The sequence below is a fragment of the Podarcis bocagei genome, assembly GCF_964188305.1.
Source record: "Podarcis bocagei genome assembly, chromosome: 7".
Taxonomy (NCBI): Eukaryota; Metazoa; Chordata; class Lepidosauria; order Squamata; family Lacertidae; genus Podarcis; species Podarcis bocagei.
Window position 1 is genome coordinate 67,027,744 of NC_138132.1, and position 16,162 is coordinate 67,043,905.

Here is a 16,162-nt window from a genome sequence, read left to right on the forward strand (position 1 = left end):
TTTTCTTTTTTAATTACTCTCCTTTATTGGGGATGGGGCTTTACAATAGGGGCACAACGCTACGTCTCACAGTCATCTGGGATGGTAATGATCAGCGACTGTTCAATCACATCCGGGGGACCAAAGTTCTCGTTCGAAGAGAGTCTCTGTACAGGGAGCTCCTCGCTCAGGGAGCCGTGGGCGAGCGACTCCGCCACGACCTCCTCGGCAGAGCCCCCCTCCAGAGCGTGAGGGGGCTGCAGGGCCACCACCACGGCCTTCTCGTCCTCGATGATCAGGTTCCGCAGCTTCCTCTGGCGGGGGTTGTAGTTCTCCACCCGGTCATGGATCTCCATGTGGCGCCTCAAGTGGGCCTTCGAGAGAGAGCAAGAGGAGAGACGGTTGGCATGTCGGAACCCAGAGCCCACAAATGGAAGCAGGGAAGAGCAGCTAAGGGCCCTTTCCGGCGGTAACAGATTCACTGCTGGGCAAGAAGGCAAGGCAGGGGCTGAGCTGGGTTGCCTCAGGCAAGTGCTCCTCAGCCATGCATCTGCAACAGAGGGAGACCTTATGGGTTTGGGGTGAGGATGACAAAATGTGTGAAGGTCTCTGGACAGCTGAGAGTGCTTTATGGAGGGCCAGTGGTTCTCAAGGGGGCTACTTTTGAAAGTGTTTAGTCGTCCTAAGGCAGATGAGAATTCTCCTTTCTTCTTCCTGCCGAGGGCCACACTCCGTGAAGGATAATCTCTTGGGGGCCGCTTACACGTGTTGGGCAGGGACCCAAGAGAAAAGTGAACAGAGCCACCCTCTTGTCACTCTCACCTCCTGCCCCAGTTCCCACCCCAAGTTTCCCCTCTGCTAGGCACTTGCAGATGTCGAGGGCCACATGAAAATAGACAGAGGGCCACAGGTTGGCCACCCCTTTCTTCAGATGAAGGGGGGAATCAATGCAGATACTGTAGGGAAAGGGAAGAAGGAAAAAAGAATTGCAAGAATGAGAAAGAAAAGGCATTGAGAGGGGATTTGAAGAGCCTGGGAGTCAGCTATGCACACACAAACACAAACACAAAATTCCTATTTCTTAAATGTGCCGTAAGCCAGACCACGACTGCCGCATCGTACCTGCCGTGTGAACTTGTAGCCACATTCCGTGCATTCGAACTTCCTCACCCCTTTGTGCCGACGGACGTGGACACGCAGTTGCTCCACAGCTGGAAAAGCAAAACCAGGGGCCCATTAAGTGGCTGCCTAAGGACAGCATCCAGCCCAGCGCTGCCCACTCCTCCAGATATTTCTGGCAACTTCTCCCAGGGGCTGTGCTGGCCATGTCCAAAACTTCTGGAGGGCAGAAGCCTGGCCAACTTGGACAGTAGCTCTACCAAGATTTATGCCCAGCCGTTCCACCCTAGGTGGCCTCTTTAACTTGGCTTAAGTCTGGGGTCTCCCTGAATACAAAAGCTCAGTCCTCTGCCACTAAGCCAGATGCAGACAATCTGGTGCCCCAACCCTAATCCCTGACCATACCAGACCCTGGGGCTGGTGGGAGTTGTAGTACAACAGCACCTGGAGGGCATCAGATTGGCAAAAGCCAAGCTGCAGGATCTGTGCTCCTCAACTGCATAGTTCCATCTTACACAAAAGCCTTTGCGCTGCGCGTTTTGAGACAGCAAGGCTTCGCTCCTCATAACAAGCATTTCACTCATTCACTCAGTTGTTTCGGCACTCCCTCCCCTTACCTTTGAAAGTCTTCCCACAGATCTGGCAGAAGTGGGGCCTCCCTTCCTGGTGCCGGCTGGCAATGTGCCTCAGCAGGGGGCCTCTCTCAGTGAACTTTTGGTCACAAAACTCACAGCTGAAGGGACGCTCGCCTGTGTGGGTCCGGTTGTGCTTGTCCAGGCTTGCTGATGTGTGCACACAGAAGAGAAAACCAGTCAAACAGGAGAAGAGGCCTTCTTTATATTTCTATACACACACCAGACTGTATTACAAAAGTGATGGGAATGGAAACATAGCTTTAAAAGCACCCACTATTCCTTCCTGACTAATGACTAGAGCTGCAAGATGTATCGGTAATTTGTCCAAAACCCATATGAAGTTCACACCGCAATACCGGTTTCAGACTTTTTGAGCTGGCGATACATCCCGGCTCCCCGGCTCCAGCCAGCACAGCGCCCCTCACTCCAGTCTGCCTGCAGCTTGTTCTTCCCTGTTTCAACATCGTGGTGCATCGCCGAATTGCACTGTTTGGTTGGTGATACATCACGGTGCTGAAAACCTGATACTGCCCAGGCCTCCTGCTGACTGAGAGGTTCTCCAGGTTTCCAGAGAGCCTGGGTGGGACAGGCCCCCAAGTCCTGAGCAGATGCCCTGCGGCAACTCTGCCCTTCAGTGGGAATGGCCCCAAGGGCCAGGCTGTACCCATACCTTGCGTGCGGAAGGTTTTGCCGCAGAGGTGGCACTGGAAGGGCTTCTCCCCGGTGTGGGTGCGCAGGTGCATGTTGAGGTTGGCCTTCTGGGTGAAGGCGTGCTGGCAGAACTCGCAGACATAGGGGCGCTCGTTCCTGCAGAGACAGGAGGAGGAAGGGCAATGCTAGAGCATACTGGGGCATGGAAGCTCCCCGTGGAAAGGGACAAAGCAGGCCACTTCTGCACACCTATGCTTAGCTTTGATGTGCATCTGCAACCCGTTGCGACTCGAAGCCCTGTGGCCGCACTCCTCGCAGACAAACAGCTTCTCCCCGCGGTGCTTGAAGGCCTCATGGAGGTGTAGCTCCGTCCGCGACAGGAAGCACTTGGAGCAGGCAGAGCACTGAAGAAGGAAGAGGAGGATGGACTGGGGTCAGGGATGTGCCCCTTGCGGGCTAAGCAGTCTTGCGGAGGAGGCCTCAGGCTCAACCTATTCCTCGCAGACTGCCACTTTCCCCCATTAACATCCCTGGAGCTTGGCATTCCCTTCATTCTCGTATGTAAGGAAAGGTGCCATCTCCCAAGCAAATCACATTCCCTGTTTCCACTGGGCTTACCGTAACAAACAGGTTTCAGGAAAAATAAGATTGTGTTTTTTAAAAAAATAGGTAAGTCGTAATCACCAGTAATGAAGTATTGTATGCAGCTGTGCAATTTACTGGATCAATAATATAACTGTAGCAAAAGGGAAAGGAAGTGTGGGTTGTGATGACAGAATCAAAGCAATTGCAAGTTTTTGTTTTAACAAAGAAGATGAAAAAGTAACCTTGGAGTGTACTAAACCCAGACACTTACATACTCCCTGTGAGGCCTGATTCTCCTGAGCTGCTGTGTTTCCATATAAAATAAAAATTAGACTCAATGGCAAAGAAGCCATCTCAAGCACTTTCTCCCCTGGACATTTTCAGCTTAGGTGAGATTTTCCCAAGAAGGGCGATTTGCCAAGTCTCGGCCAACACCGATACTCACCGCGTGTGGCTTGGGGGCCCCATGTAGCTTGATGAGATGGCTCTGCAGGTCCTTCTTCTGCATGAACTGCTGGATGCAGGAAGAGCACTGGAACACAAGGGGACAAGAACCGCAGGTCAGTGGCGGACGAGGGTTGCTATTCTTTTGTTTGTTTTCATTTGAAAAGAAAAGCCATTTCTCACACTGAACCACACCTTACAAAACCAACCTTCCCTCCGTACAGTTATCTGAACAACACCCCACATATTACAAAGGATGTTAAAAACAAAAATGGAGATTCCGAAAACAAAGGATAATCCCTCGTATTTATAGGGTGAGGTGCAGAGCTGGAATAATTCTGAAGGTCTACTTTCTTCTCTTTTCCCCTTTCATCAAGGCTGTAGGCTTCCAAAGTTCATTACTGTAGCATCCTTAAGGTTTTGTGGGAATCTGATAAAGAGGCGTTGCAGGGACGCAATGGCCCTCGGGGTCCCTTTCAACTCTACAATTCTGGATACTTACACATTGTGCTGCAAGCACCTGTCTGTCAATATTACTGTATAAAACGAAGTCTTGCTGTACGCTCATAAAGGAGACTTTTTTCCATTTGACCTCTACTTAAACCAACTTTTCTGTTAACCTTTCACCTTATTTGGTTAAACTATTCCTCTTTAGGAACCCCCTAAAAACGCTTCCAAATCTTTCTAATAAGCATCCCTGTAACTTTTAAGTATTCTGTTAACCCTTTTACAGGCTGCTCCTTCATTAGGGCTGTTCCCGGAAGTCCTACAGTAGCCATTGGTAACAAAGGATACAGCACCATCCATAGAGCAGACCTGAGCCTAGAAGGGCGACGGGAACCTCAGCTCCAAGCCTCTGTGCTTAGCTGAGCACCTGGCCAGGGTAGCTCCGGTACAGCTTCTGTTCCTGATGCCAGCCTTTCCCTCCCTCCAAAAGCTGGGGCCCTCCATATGTTTTGGACCACAACTCCCATCAGCCCCAGCTGGCAGGGCTGCCTTGTAGCTTCGAAGGGAAGGTTGAGGATGTGTGAATCGCTCCCCTCCCCCCAAGTAAAATGTCCTGTCACAAGGCAGCCAGCAAGACTCAGGGGCAAGGCAGGCTGACCTTATAAGGCATCTCTCCCGTATGGGACACCATGTGCACACGGAGCTCCATCCGCCTCTTGAACATCTCTTGACAGACAGAGCAGGTGAAAACCTGGACAGAAAAGGGGAAAGGACATTCAGGGAGCTGGGAGGAGGGGAGGGGGAGAGAGAGCCCTGCATAGATCTGCCAGCTCCAAGGAGAGTGAGCAAACCTACATGTTCGAGAAATGCAGCCAGAGACGCTGCTGCTTCAGGAAGCAGGCAGAGAAATTTAAGAACAGCCCTGCTGGATCAGGCCACTCACCCATCTAGTCCAGCATCCTGTTTTCACAGGGAGCAACTAGATGCCCCAGGGGGGAAACCACAAGCAGGTTTCAAACCCAAGGGCAGCACTCTCCCCTCCTGTGGCTTCCAGCCTCTGTGTCTTTTGATTAGCGGACAGCCACATGAGACTGCACTGTAGAATGAGAAGGCAGCCGCATTGCTCCTCTTCTAGCCATCACCCAACCCCAAACAGCCCCTTTTTGTCCTGACTCAATGCAGGCACAAATCCTTAAGTCACCCCTTTCCAGTCAGGGCCTGGGGCTGCCATCTCTGGCTGGTGCGTTTGCAGCTCTATGCTGACAGGCTGTGTCAGTGTCAGCTCCCTGGTGGGCAAGACAGGATTTGAACCCAGGTCTTCTACATCTCAACTCAGCCCTCTCTCTTGGGCACCATAACAGCCTCCACCCACCCAGTACATCAGGGCTGTTCCTCCAACAGCACTGCAAGAGTGTCTGTGTGTGTTTTCCAGCTGTAACCCCCTCCTTCCCATAATACCTGCTCTGAACGGTTCATGCAGTTCCTGGCTTCGTGCTCTAGCAGGTTCTCCTTCCGGAAGTAGCATTTTCCGCACTTTGAACATTCAAAGGGCTTCTCACCAGTGTGCTTCCTGCAGGTTACAAGGATTTCTTATATATATATAGAGAGAGAGAGAGAGAACAGTGACCCACTTCAAGTAGTCCTGCAAGGCAGGTGGGGCACTGTTGTGCTCTGGTCTCCCAAGGGCACTCACTTTAAACCAGGTACCAGCAGAAAGTAGATCAGGGTCTTCTGATCTGGGTGATTTGGACTGCTATCAGGCAAACTGCATTTTCAATTGCTGGTTCTAAATGTGTTTTGATGTATTTTAGCTACTGTTTTTAACTAGTTAGTTTTAACTACTTTGTATTTTGCAATGATGCTTTTAAATGTTGGAAGCTGCCTTCAGAAAGGGAGGTTATAAATACATTAAAATAAAATAGCATAAAACAGCAGCAACAGCAGCAGTTGACTGTCAGGAGTTTGTGACTCCCAATTGTTTAACAATACCAACAGATATCGTCCTTCCCCACTCCACAGCTAAATTTGGCTCTGAAACAAATAAAGTCTGGAGTAACCAGAAGTAGACTTCTGTCTGAGAAGAATGAGTTCAGTCCAGTTCTGGTCCCAATAAAAATCCCTCCACGCAGAATGTGCTCAAAGGCACCTGTCCTGGACTCCTAAGTTTTGCACCTGGGCTCTCTGGCTTCCAATAAGAAACCAAGTTTGGAGTCTGCCCATTCCTGCTCCAGATGCTGGGCAAGGAGACAACTGTGTCTCAATTCACAAGCTGGTTTTTGGGGCAAAACAGGCAGCCCGTATCTTTATGAGCATGACACCCTCCCCAGCGCAAGGCATGCAAACTTGCCTGTTGTGCACCTTGAGATAGTACTTGCTGAGAAAGGACTTGTGGCAAGTGGGGCATTCGACTGGTCCCGTCGCACCCCTGCGGCTTCCCAGCACCCCGGCTTCCAGCAGGCCGCTGCTCCCAGCAGTCTTGGAGCTGCTGGGCTTCCTGGACAGGTGAGTTCTCCTTTTGGTCCTCACGCTCTTCTTCCCGGGAATGTAATCCTCATCCCTTTCCTTGCTCCCTCCTCCTTCATCTTCGGCGGTCAGGTCATTTGAGCCGGGAGCCTCCTGCGTTTCCCGCTGTGAGAAAAACAGGGCAGTAACTTCTACACACCCACCCAAACACAACTTTGTGTACTACGATAAACAGAATCCATCACAAAGGCTAGCCACTTGACCAGTTAAAAAAACCAACTTGGCCATATATGATGGTCAAGTATGTAAAACGTTCATTTAGTACAACTGTAAGAAAGGAACTAACTATAGGCTAATTTCAATCCTGCCAATTAGTTAAGCGTTCTAGGTAAAAGTTCTATTGTCATCAAGTGTTATTTTGTAGCCTAATCACATAGTGCAAATAAGAGGCGCAGGTGAAACAAGTTCAGGAGATTCAACCATTCTCCTTTACTTGATCCCAGGACCTGAGGAATAGCCCAAAGAATTGTAAATGTTGTTTAAAATGAAATTTTAAACTCACACAGCATTTCTAAGACAAAGGTACTCTGATGCTTTCTGGGTGTTTTGGACCACAACACCGGGATGGATGGGAGTTGTAGCCAAAAATTCTGGAGGGCATGAGGCTGGGGGAAGCTGCTATACAAACATAGCTAGACTATTTCACCCTTTACACAGGTCAAACCTGGTTTAGCAATGGAGTGTAGACTTGAGAAGGAGCTGCTGAATTTGATCATTGCACCTTACACATTTTCAGGTGTACACAAATATGCAGAGGGGTCCCCAAGACCCCTGTGAGCACACAGTCCTCATATCACCAGCTCTATCAGTTCCATTAAATAGACTGGCTGCCACCCACACAAATACATTTTCACCATCCCTGGAATTATCTGGACTGTTACTATCAGACTGTGGACTGTTAACTGACAGTATTTGATGAGTGACCTGTGAGTTTCCCAATATTTAGACTAAGCTCCACCTTTTTCAAGTACACAACACACAACCAAACTACTATGGGATGGATGAACTGGCCTTGTCTTTCCCCTGGCCTCCCCCAAAATCCAAGGCAGCCCCCCGCCCATTTCCTGACAAGATGCTTATTCTGTTCAGTTTCTCACAACAACAGCTGCCTGAACCTAGAATCCCAACAGGCAGCTCTCAATCTTGCAGAGGCAGCTTGACTGGGTAGGCCAAACCAATCCTTCCACCATTCTACACGGAACTACAGTTAGGTTTCTTCTCTAATATCCCGCTACCCATTGTGACTTTCAGCTGCAGTAAAACATTTTAAGCATTTTGTTAGAAAGACCTGGCCTTTGGGACAAACAAGAACACAAACTAGGCTTTGAAGATTCAGAAGCTCTTTGTTTACAAAAAGACTCACAGCTCAAACCTGCACTGTGTGTATGTGAGAGAGAGGGAGCTTGCTACTGCAGTATGACCCCCATCTGCAGGTTTTGGAGCACTAACAGCATCCAGGCCTTGAAACCAGAGCTGTTAGTTATTTCTGAGTTGCTTTTATTAGTTCGTGCTGTACTGGGACAAAGTGCACAGTTTTGTTGATGCCTGTTGACATATGTGATATTTCTGCATTGCCTGCATTTGCTGTGCATGGATGTGTGCTGCTTTGTAAACAACAGGCCTGCGTAGATCTGCTGTTATAACATGTGAATCTGCACCATGCCTCACTGGATTTATTTGGTGCTTTAACAAAAGGAAAGGTAAATGAAATGAGGATTTTGCAATTCAAATTCTGCATCATAAAAACTGCAACATGCACAAATCACTGATTCTAACAAAGCTCTAAGTACAAGCTGGGATGAATTTGTGACTCATCCATCTAGCGTGTTTTTGTCATTGTTCAGTATTATTAAAATTAGCAGATGGGAAACAAGGAAATAATAGTTTTCCTGCAGCCACTACGCCTATTTATACATACAGAAAAAAATACTATGAAAGATCCCACCCACCCAGAAACACTGTGTATAGCCCTATCAAAATCCCCATGAATCAAGTCAAGGATGTTTAATGTACACAACTTTCAGGCTCTTGTAAATCTCAAAAACTTGCATTTTTGAATAGTTAAGTCTCTAGTCCTTGTGATTTCTCAGATAAGCTGGAGAGCTGCACAAAGACCAGACTAACTGAACACCTGTGGTTACTAACTACAAACTTCCTGGGCCATTCCAGGTTGTTGGAAGATAGTCTACCATAGTAAAGCGTCTTGAATTTTTCAACTTTCAAATTCCAAAAATGAGGGGTGCTAAAAAGTTGTAACATCAAGATGTTTTGGTTAAATTAATACAATTTAGTTTTGCTTGTTAAGTAAAATGTGTGTTTGCAAGGAAATCATTAAAAATGATTGCCAAGTACTTGCAGTTACATTATATATTAATATATATATATTTAGCATTATGACATTTTCGGAAGGTAGAATTAAACTTCTTTAGTTTTCCAAAAGCAGTTTATGTGCTCCTTCATTAGGCATGGACTTATCAAGCTCAATGTTGTCCAATCACAAAAACATCAGATTTGAAATCTTCACACCCAAAAACATATTTTTAAGACCCCTCACAGAAGAGATTTGCAATAATTGAAGAAACACTCTCTAAACTGACATGCCCTACCGCCATAGGCATTTCTGATCTGAGTAACCACGTACATACATTTGGGTTCACTGCAGCACAAACCAGATTCCTCAGCTGCTTTCTGGAGGTGCAGAAGTTTGCCAATTTGAATTACGGGAAACATCTATGGAAGCTTATTAGCAGTTCCATGCCTTAAAAACTGGCAATGATGGACAAACTAACTGGAACACAGTTTACCAATCCTCCTGTAACATGTACAAGTGCAAGACAGACTTGACTACCTTCCTGAACATACTCTTGCCTTGAGGCCCTCTGAAAACTGAACATGCATGCCAGGGCGTATCCCAGGATCCTCTGCAAAGTTGTTCTGCACACCAGGAAAGGCTTCCCCAAGGACCCCAAGTTGCTTCCCCCACAGCTGTGAGTCCCTAAATGCCAGAACATGCAGTAACCCCAGAGATCTTGAATTCCCCCACCCCAGAGACACCTAGCCCCTTGGTGCAGGTCCCAACCCATCCTCCCCCTGCTCCCACATTAAGACAAGCAGCAAAGGCGTTCTGCTGCTTTGTCCCCACCAACATTGCTCGCTGCTTTAAGGCGCCTTTATTCTCAAACCGGGGCGGGGCTTGTCGCGGACAAAGGCAACCCCTTTCTGTTAGCACATGACTCCACACGCCACCTCATGATTGGCGCCCACATCCTCGGCGGCTCCTCTTTTCAGTGGCCTTTTTAGGAGCTCCTTACATTCCGGGGCGCTCTTTACTTCACCTGCATTGCTCAGCGCTATTGTTTTGGGGGACCTTTTCAGCCTTCCCCGAAGGAGACAGGGGCTCTCTCTTTGGCCCTGGGCCACTTTGCTGCCCCGGATGCAGGGGCTCGGGCTGGCTTCTCGAGCAGTGTCACCTGGGGGCACAGCGCCACCAAGGGCTGGCTCTCCCCGCGTCTCGGCTAGCGCTTCGGAGCGATCTCCAAGGTCCTTTGCGAGCGGAAACGGGCCATTCTGGTCACCGTCGTCCAAGCGCCCAGGCTTGAACTCCTGGCAAAGCCTGACTGCCTCTGGGATGCAGAGCTCCTTGGCCGCCTCGAGAAGTTTCTCCCAGTTCTCCGCAGTGATGGCCAAGTGGCCTGTGTAGAAGAAGTCGAGGAGGGGCGTGAAGATCTCCACAAAGGTCTCTGGCAGGATGATTCTGCTGGAAGCTCCGTCGTACATGCTCCGGAAGAAGGAGCTGCAGCACGCCAAGACACTCCAGTGCGCCTTGAACACCAAGCTGCCCACTGCCAGGGTGGCATCGCAGTACTGCCCACTCTCCCGCTGCTTGTTGAGTTCCTGCAGGACACGCACACTGTGCTGGACAAAGGAGCCCTCCATGGTCTGCTGTGGGAGAGAAACAAAGTGCAGGAGTAGAAGGATCAGGGATTCTTTAGCTAGGATTCCTGCATTGTGGAGCGTTGGACTCGATCAGGGTTTCCCAAACTTGGGTCTCCAGCTGGTTTTTTGGACTACAACTCCCATCAACCCTACCTAGTAGAACCAGCTGTCAGGGGTGATGGGAATTGTAGTCCAAAACAGCTGGAGACTCAAGTTTGGGAAACCTTGGACTAGATGAACCCTTTGGGTAATTGTAACATTCTGTGATTGTAAGTGGATGGAAGCATTGAAATCCAAGCTATGTACAATGAGAGGTAGGCTGCTCATCTTGGCAATCAGGCAGGGGTAGAGAACAAAACACTTATGTATTCCTTATTATAATTGTATTTATGTAATTGCTTTTTCCCCAAGTTCCACAGATACTGCTTTATGACATTTGTGTTGTATGTTGTAAACAGCCCTGTGGTCTACTGATGAAGGGCTGGGGCAGTATATGAATTTAATAAAGAGCAATAATATTTATTAATAAATAGCAAATAATAATGCAGAGGGGTGTTGCTTTAATTGTGTAAGGAGCCTCGAGTCCTGGTCTGGGGAAAGAGTGGGAAATAAATATAATAAAGATAATAATAATAATAATTAGAGGGTGTGGGCTCTGGGCACAAACTGAATTATTTAGTCAACTGCATTAACATCTGAAAAAATTGGTTCCTTCATACCCCAGACCCAAACAACAGCATAAAAATAGATGAAATGAGCAGCACTGTGACTGTCTGTCTTTCCTCCCATAACTTTTCAAATTATGTGTCCACAGCAAAACTTCAATGTTCATTTGCAGGGAAGATAATTGGCGAGCAGAGCCCAACCAGTGTTAATATTATACCAATTATTAACACTCCCCTCAGACTACAACTCCCATCATCCTTATCCACTGGCCTTATCCACTGCAGAGCACCCCAAAAAAATATCATGGGGGGGGGAATGGGCTGCATTGGAGGGTTAATGACTGAAATGAAAGGAAGGCGTGGGGGGGCGGTATTGACATTCAGGCTAAAGGAAAGCTGCAGATGGCAAACTGCCAGTTCAGTTTAATTAATAAGCAAGCGACCAACAAAGAAGGGGGTTTTCACCGCCTCTTCCCCCACCCCCAATAGCCCGTGGTCTCCCTCTTATTATGGGATAGCGGAAACTTGGGGAAACAAACCACAACTGGGGAAGCACTACTTTCCCCCACCCTGCCAACAACGGGCACTTTTAAACGCCCCTCACCCGCTTACCTCGGCTCTGCGCTCCTCCCTCCCTCCCTTCTTATGTCGCGCCCAGCCCAAGCACAGGAGGGGCAGAGAGGAGCCAAAGCGCCGCCATCTTGGTCCGAGCAGGGACGCCGTGACGTCAGCGCGGCGGCTGCGGGATGGGACGGCGGGAGATATGCTAATAAAGAAGGCGTGGCGACTGGTGACGCCCCGCCCCTCTCCTTCAGCTCCAAAGCGGCGCTGCCCAAGCGGCTCATCCGGCGCAGCACCCGATTCGAATTAAGGGGGGGGGTCATCGAATCACAGAGCTGTAGAGCTGGGAGGGATCTCAAGGTCCCTCACCCAGCTTGAAACCATACCGGACCCTGTTTAGTTTAGCAGTTTTATTGCTACACCTCCCTGCTTGCTTTTTTTTTGAAATCGATACGGTTATCAGCTACTTAGATCAATACTATTTAAATAATCATCATAATTTAATAATACGATGTAAAGCAAATGCAGCAATAGCGGTAAGAAAACCACCCTCAGATCCCACTGATTTGTTTGCAATATGAAAGTATCATTGTTTCCAGAGTGATGGGTGCCTAGCAGGCAGTGAAGTTTCTTTCTTGCAGCAGCAGGATTAACAAAGCTGCCCTAGCCCACAGTAAAGCTGTCAGTCCCACTAGCACCATCACATGCCTTCCTTCTTCCTGCTGTCAGCCGTCCCATCAAATCAAGAGACCGCAGTCGCTGGTACCGAGTTTCCAACGTATTAGAAAAAAACAGGCAGGGCAAGAGCAAACCAACAGATTATGCCAAGCCCACAAACGGCACTGCTTTCCATATTCGGTGAAGAAAAATCTTGGTCTATTGTAGAAGGAATACCTTACAATTTTAAATTTACTGCTGCAAGATGCCTTGCAAAAAAAGGGGGGAGCCCCCGTTTCTAATGAATAATTGCACGTCAGCCTTGGTTGTTATTAGCGTGCAAGCTTTTGGGTGCCACATAGCTCTTCAACAACAGGGCAGGTGAAGTCCCACAAAGCAAAGTTGAAGTGAAGGAGAAAAACAAGCAATAGCTCAAAAGTTAAAAATGAGGCTAAGCATTGCAGCTTTGAGAATGGCAAACTGGGGAGGCTGTAAATTATCGGGCAAGGAGGTTCTTGCTGAGTCGGGGATTCCTTCCCGCAACGTGTGAAGCAGCGATTCCTCTTCACCCCCCACCCCCCACAAAATGCTGTGTCTCAAGTTTGGTGGGATGCCCCTGGGAGCCCCCACTTATTCATTTAACAAAGTGTATTATATACCGTTTGACAGTTGTTGTTTTTTAAAAAACCTCTGGTTTGTGACATTTAAGTGAGGGGTGGGGCATTGCTTCCTTGGCAACCCACCTACCTGGTCTCTGAGCGTTGATCCTCCTTATTCTTTTTTTGTATTTTTATTAAAGATTTTCTTGATTTACAGAAGTATGTGTAATGTTTCTCTCTTGTATTTTTTCCATGTAACATTTTTACAACTCAGTTTCATTTGTTGAGACATTAGGAAGAAAAGGGGGAGAGGGGTGGAGGATGGGTGGGGTGGGGTGGGGATGTTTCTATTTTGCTTAATTTATGTAGGGTTTGGTGTCAGCGTTGCTTGTGCAGGTTCTCTGCTGTTCACTTGTATTCTTTCGGTGGTGAGAGAGGTTGGTGTTGGCCTTGTTTGTGATTGGCTGTGGTAATCTTTGTTTTGATGTGTGAGTGGGGTGGGTGGGTGTTTTGGATCAGGTTAGCCATATTGATTTGTATGCTGTTGGTGGATTATTGTCATTGTCTTGTTGGGCTGTGTATGTGATAAAGGGGAGCCATACTGGGGTAAAGGTGTCAGTGTGGTGTAGTGGTTAAGGGCAGTAGATTTGTAATCTGGGGAACCGGGTTCGCGTCTCCGCTCCTCCACATGCAGCTGCTGGGTGACCTTGGGCCAGTCCACACTTCTTTGAAGTCTCTCGGCCCCACTCACCTCACAGAGTGTTTGTTATGGGGGAGGAAGGGAAAGGAGAATGTTAGCTGTTTTGAGACTCCTTCGGGTAGGGATAAAGCGGGATATCAAATACAAACTCTTCTTCTTCTGTTTGTCCCCGTGTCAGTTTCAGTTTATTTGTTAATTTTTCTAGTAAGGCTGTTTCCCATACTATTTGGTACCATTGGTCCATGCTTACTCCTGACAGGTCTCTCCAGTGTCTGGTTATGGTGTTCCGTCAGAATGTTGAGGCAACTTGCTGCTTTCTCTGCCGCCTGACTCAAACACCTCTCTCTTCAGGTTCATCTTTCCGTTTCTCTCATGAATTAGGTTATTCTCCATTAAGCCACGTTTGCAAAGGGAGACCATCTCCATCTCCTTTTAAATACAGTAGAAAACTCCTACATCCCAAGTTGAGGGGTGTGTGCAGCACAGTATTAGAAGATCTGCTTTTAATGCTGAGGGTGGGGCTGAGAATCCGAAAACCTGAAGAGCTGCTCCCAGTCTGTGTGGGCAATACTGAGCTAGATGGGATCAATGGTCTGGCTGGGTATAAGGCTGCTTCCTTTGTATATCCTGAAATAATAATTCCACCCAAGCAACAGATGAGGAGGTGACATGGAACTGAAGGAATGGAGGTTACTTGTGTAAGGAATGCATCCGAATGCCAGGTGCAGAGGACCCCATTCGTGCCCTGCTTGCAAGTTCTCTGTAACAAAACCCTAATTGCAATTCCCTCCAGTTGATTGCACCACCCTTCTCAACTGGATACAAGCAGCAGGGCTCCCACCGTCCTTCAGAAAACTTGCTCTCTCTGGGGAGGCTCACCCGATGTCATCATTACAGATAAAAGCATTCCATTTTAACCAGGCCTTTGGCTTGGGACTACTACCTATGGCCTTTTTGAGGGGGTGCAATGTTTTAATACTTTTTTGGTGTGTATTAAGGCATGCATTTGTTCTTTGTTTCAAAGAACAAAGAGCCACCACCGAAAAGGCCCATTCTCATGTTGCCACTCTCTGGATCTCCTGTGGAGGGGGCACATGAAAAAGGGCCTTGGATTATGATTGCAAGGTCCAGATTGGTTCATATACGTGGTTCATTGTCTTTTTAGTGCAGCTGTGGAAGTTTTCCAGGTGGGGCTGAGAAAAACCTGTGTGACCCCCCCCCCCATCAGAAGCGCTGCCAGTCAGTGTATGCAATACTGTGGGATGCCAAGGACTGACTTTTTGTTCTACCCGAGTCTGATCCCTGTTCTGCATTACAACTAACACATCTAAGAACGCCAACCTATTCCATTACAAGCCCATCTTTTGCCCGTCTGTTTTTGTGTTCTTCTTAGGAAAGAGGCAGTCAGGTGGCCTTAATGGCTGGTCAGCTGGGCGGGGGCCAGCTCAGATTCTTGAGCAGTGGCATGCGGAGCCTCTCAAGACTTTGCCATCTGGAATTTCCTCTGGCGGAAGGTGGGGTGTAAAATGTCTTGAAACAAGTCAGTAAAAATGTCCTGCTTTGATCAAGGTCTAGTAGGAAGCCTGATTTCCACATAAGGAAAACGATCCCCCTTCAGAAGCTGTGAACAACACCCTGATTTAATGCTATGGCTTTTTTGGTATGTAAATAACACATCTGCGTGCTTCAGTGGATGTGACCCAGAATTGGGAAGCGCTGATCTGTGTGGATAGAGCAATAAAAGCTTTTATTGTGGAGCTTGTCCACTTTCAAAGCCTGTTTGGGCTGCTCCAGCAAGACACTATGTCCCCTCCTCACCCCGCTAAGCGTCACAGTTGCTGCTGCTGTTAATATAGACACCCTTGTTTTAGAACAAAGGAGTTGGGCTGTTCTTGCTTGCTTTGGTATGATACATAGACTCATGGTCTATATTGCAGGCTAGGGAACCTTGGGGCCAGTGCTTTTGCCTGGCTGAAACATGTCCTTGAACTGGTGTTGCATCATCCTTACTTGCTTGGATGGATGCAGAAGTGAGTGTGAAAACATCTGACTTTTGCATAGCTGGAATATAGCCTCCTTGTACTAAGGTTAAGAAGTGCACCTGCAGCTTGCGGACCTTGGAAGGTTGCCCACAAGCCAGAATTCATCCCTAGGTCTGAAAATGTCTCCTCACCCCTATCTTAGCAAGAGCCACACTATTTTATTGGGCTGGCCAGTTATGCCCCATGGTCATTTTGGCGTGTATTAAATGCTAATCCTATTCAAGAAGGAAATGGACACAACTCATTTCAGCAGACCTACTCAGTTGGATACCATGCATTAACCTCCCGTGCATATCCTAACTTCAGCTGCAGATTTAGGATCACAAGAGACGAAAAAGCAATTGCGACCGCCAAAATCCTGCAATAGCATGTGAAGTGTGGAGATGAATATCCAACTCACACTTATTTTGGCCACAGGAGAGAATGCGATGCTGGGACTGTTTGTCAGAAGCAGCCCAGAGTCAGGCTACCTTCTCCTTCAATGTCAATTTCAGGTTGTTGCTCAGGCCACTGCTACTATAAAAATTCACTGGAACAGCCATGGTGCCTGGGGTTGATAGGAGTTGTAGTGTAAACAGCTGGAGGTACCTGGCTGGAATAGCTCAGCCAGCAAGAGCAT

At 48.0% G+C, this 16,162-nt stretch overlaps 1 protein-coding gene across 4 annotated transcripts; it reads right to left on the reverse strand.

The window, feature by feature from the left end:
* On the reverse strand, positions 1-11,735 carry ZBTB48 (zinc finger and BTB domain containing 48). Of its 4 annotated transcripts, none has more exons than XM_081201527.1 (11): positions 11,597-11,735; positions 9,630-10,325; positions 6,208-6,488; positions 5,319-5,430; positions 4,519-4,611; positions 3,415-3,501; positions 2,634-2,788; positions 2,404-2,540; positions 1,716-1,880; positions 1,102-1,190; positions 1-353 (listed from the first exon to the last, which is right to left on the reverse strand). In XM_081201527.1, exons 2-11 carry the CDS (start codon positions 10,317-10,319, stop codon positions 60-62), a joined length of 2,103 nt encoding a protein of 700 aa, XP_081057653.1. In that variant the 5' UTR covers positions 10,320-10,325; positions 11,597-11,735; the 3' UTR covers positions 1-59. The 4 variants fall into 4 exon arrangements, with proteins under 4 accessions (XP_081057653.1, XP_081057652.1, XP_081057655.1 ...); XM_081201526.1 differs by having other exon boundaries at positions 5,319-5,426; positions 6,204-6,488; XM_081201529.1 differs by having other exon boundaries at positions 5,319-5,426; positions 6,204-6,473; positions 9,618-10,325.
* Between the last annotated feature and the right edge of the window lie 4,427 nt (positions 11,736-16,162).

Coding starts and splice junctions, on each gene's coding strand:
- ZBTB48 (XM_081201527.1), bottom strand. CDS start 10,319: ATGGAGGGCTCCTTTGTCCAGCACAGTGTGCGTGTCCTGCAGGAACTC. Junction 5,431..6,207: donor TATCTCAAGGTGCACAACAG/GCAAGTTTGCAT, acceptor TGTAACCTGCAG/GAAGCACACTGGTGAGAAGC. Junction 3,502..4,518: donor CGGGAGAGATGCCTTATAAG/GTCAGCCTGCCT, acceptor CTTGTGTTCCAG/TGCTCTTCCTGCATCCAGCA.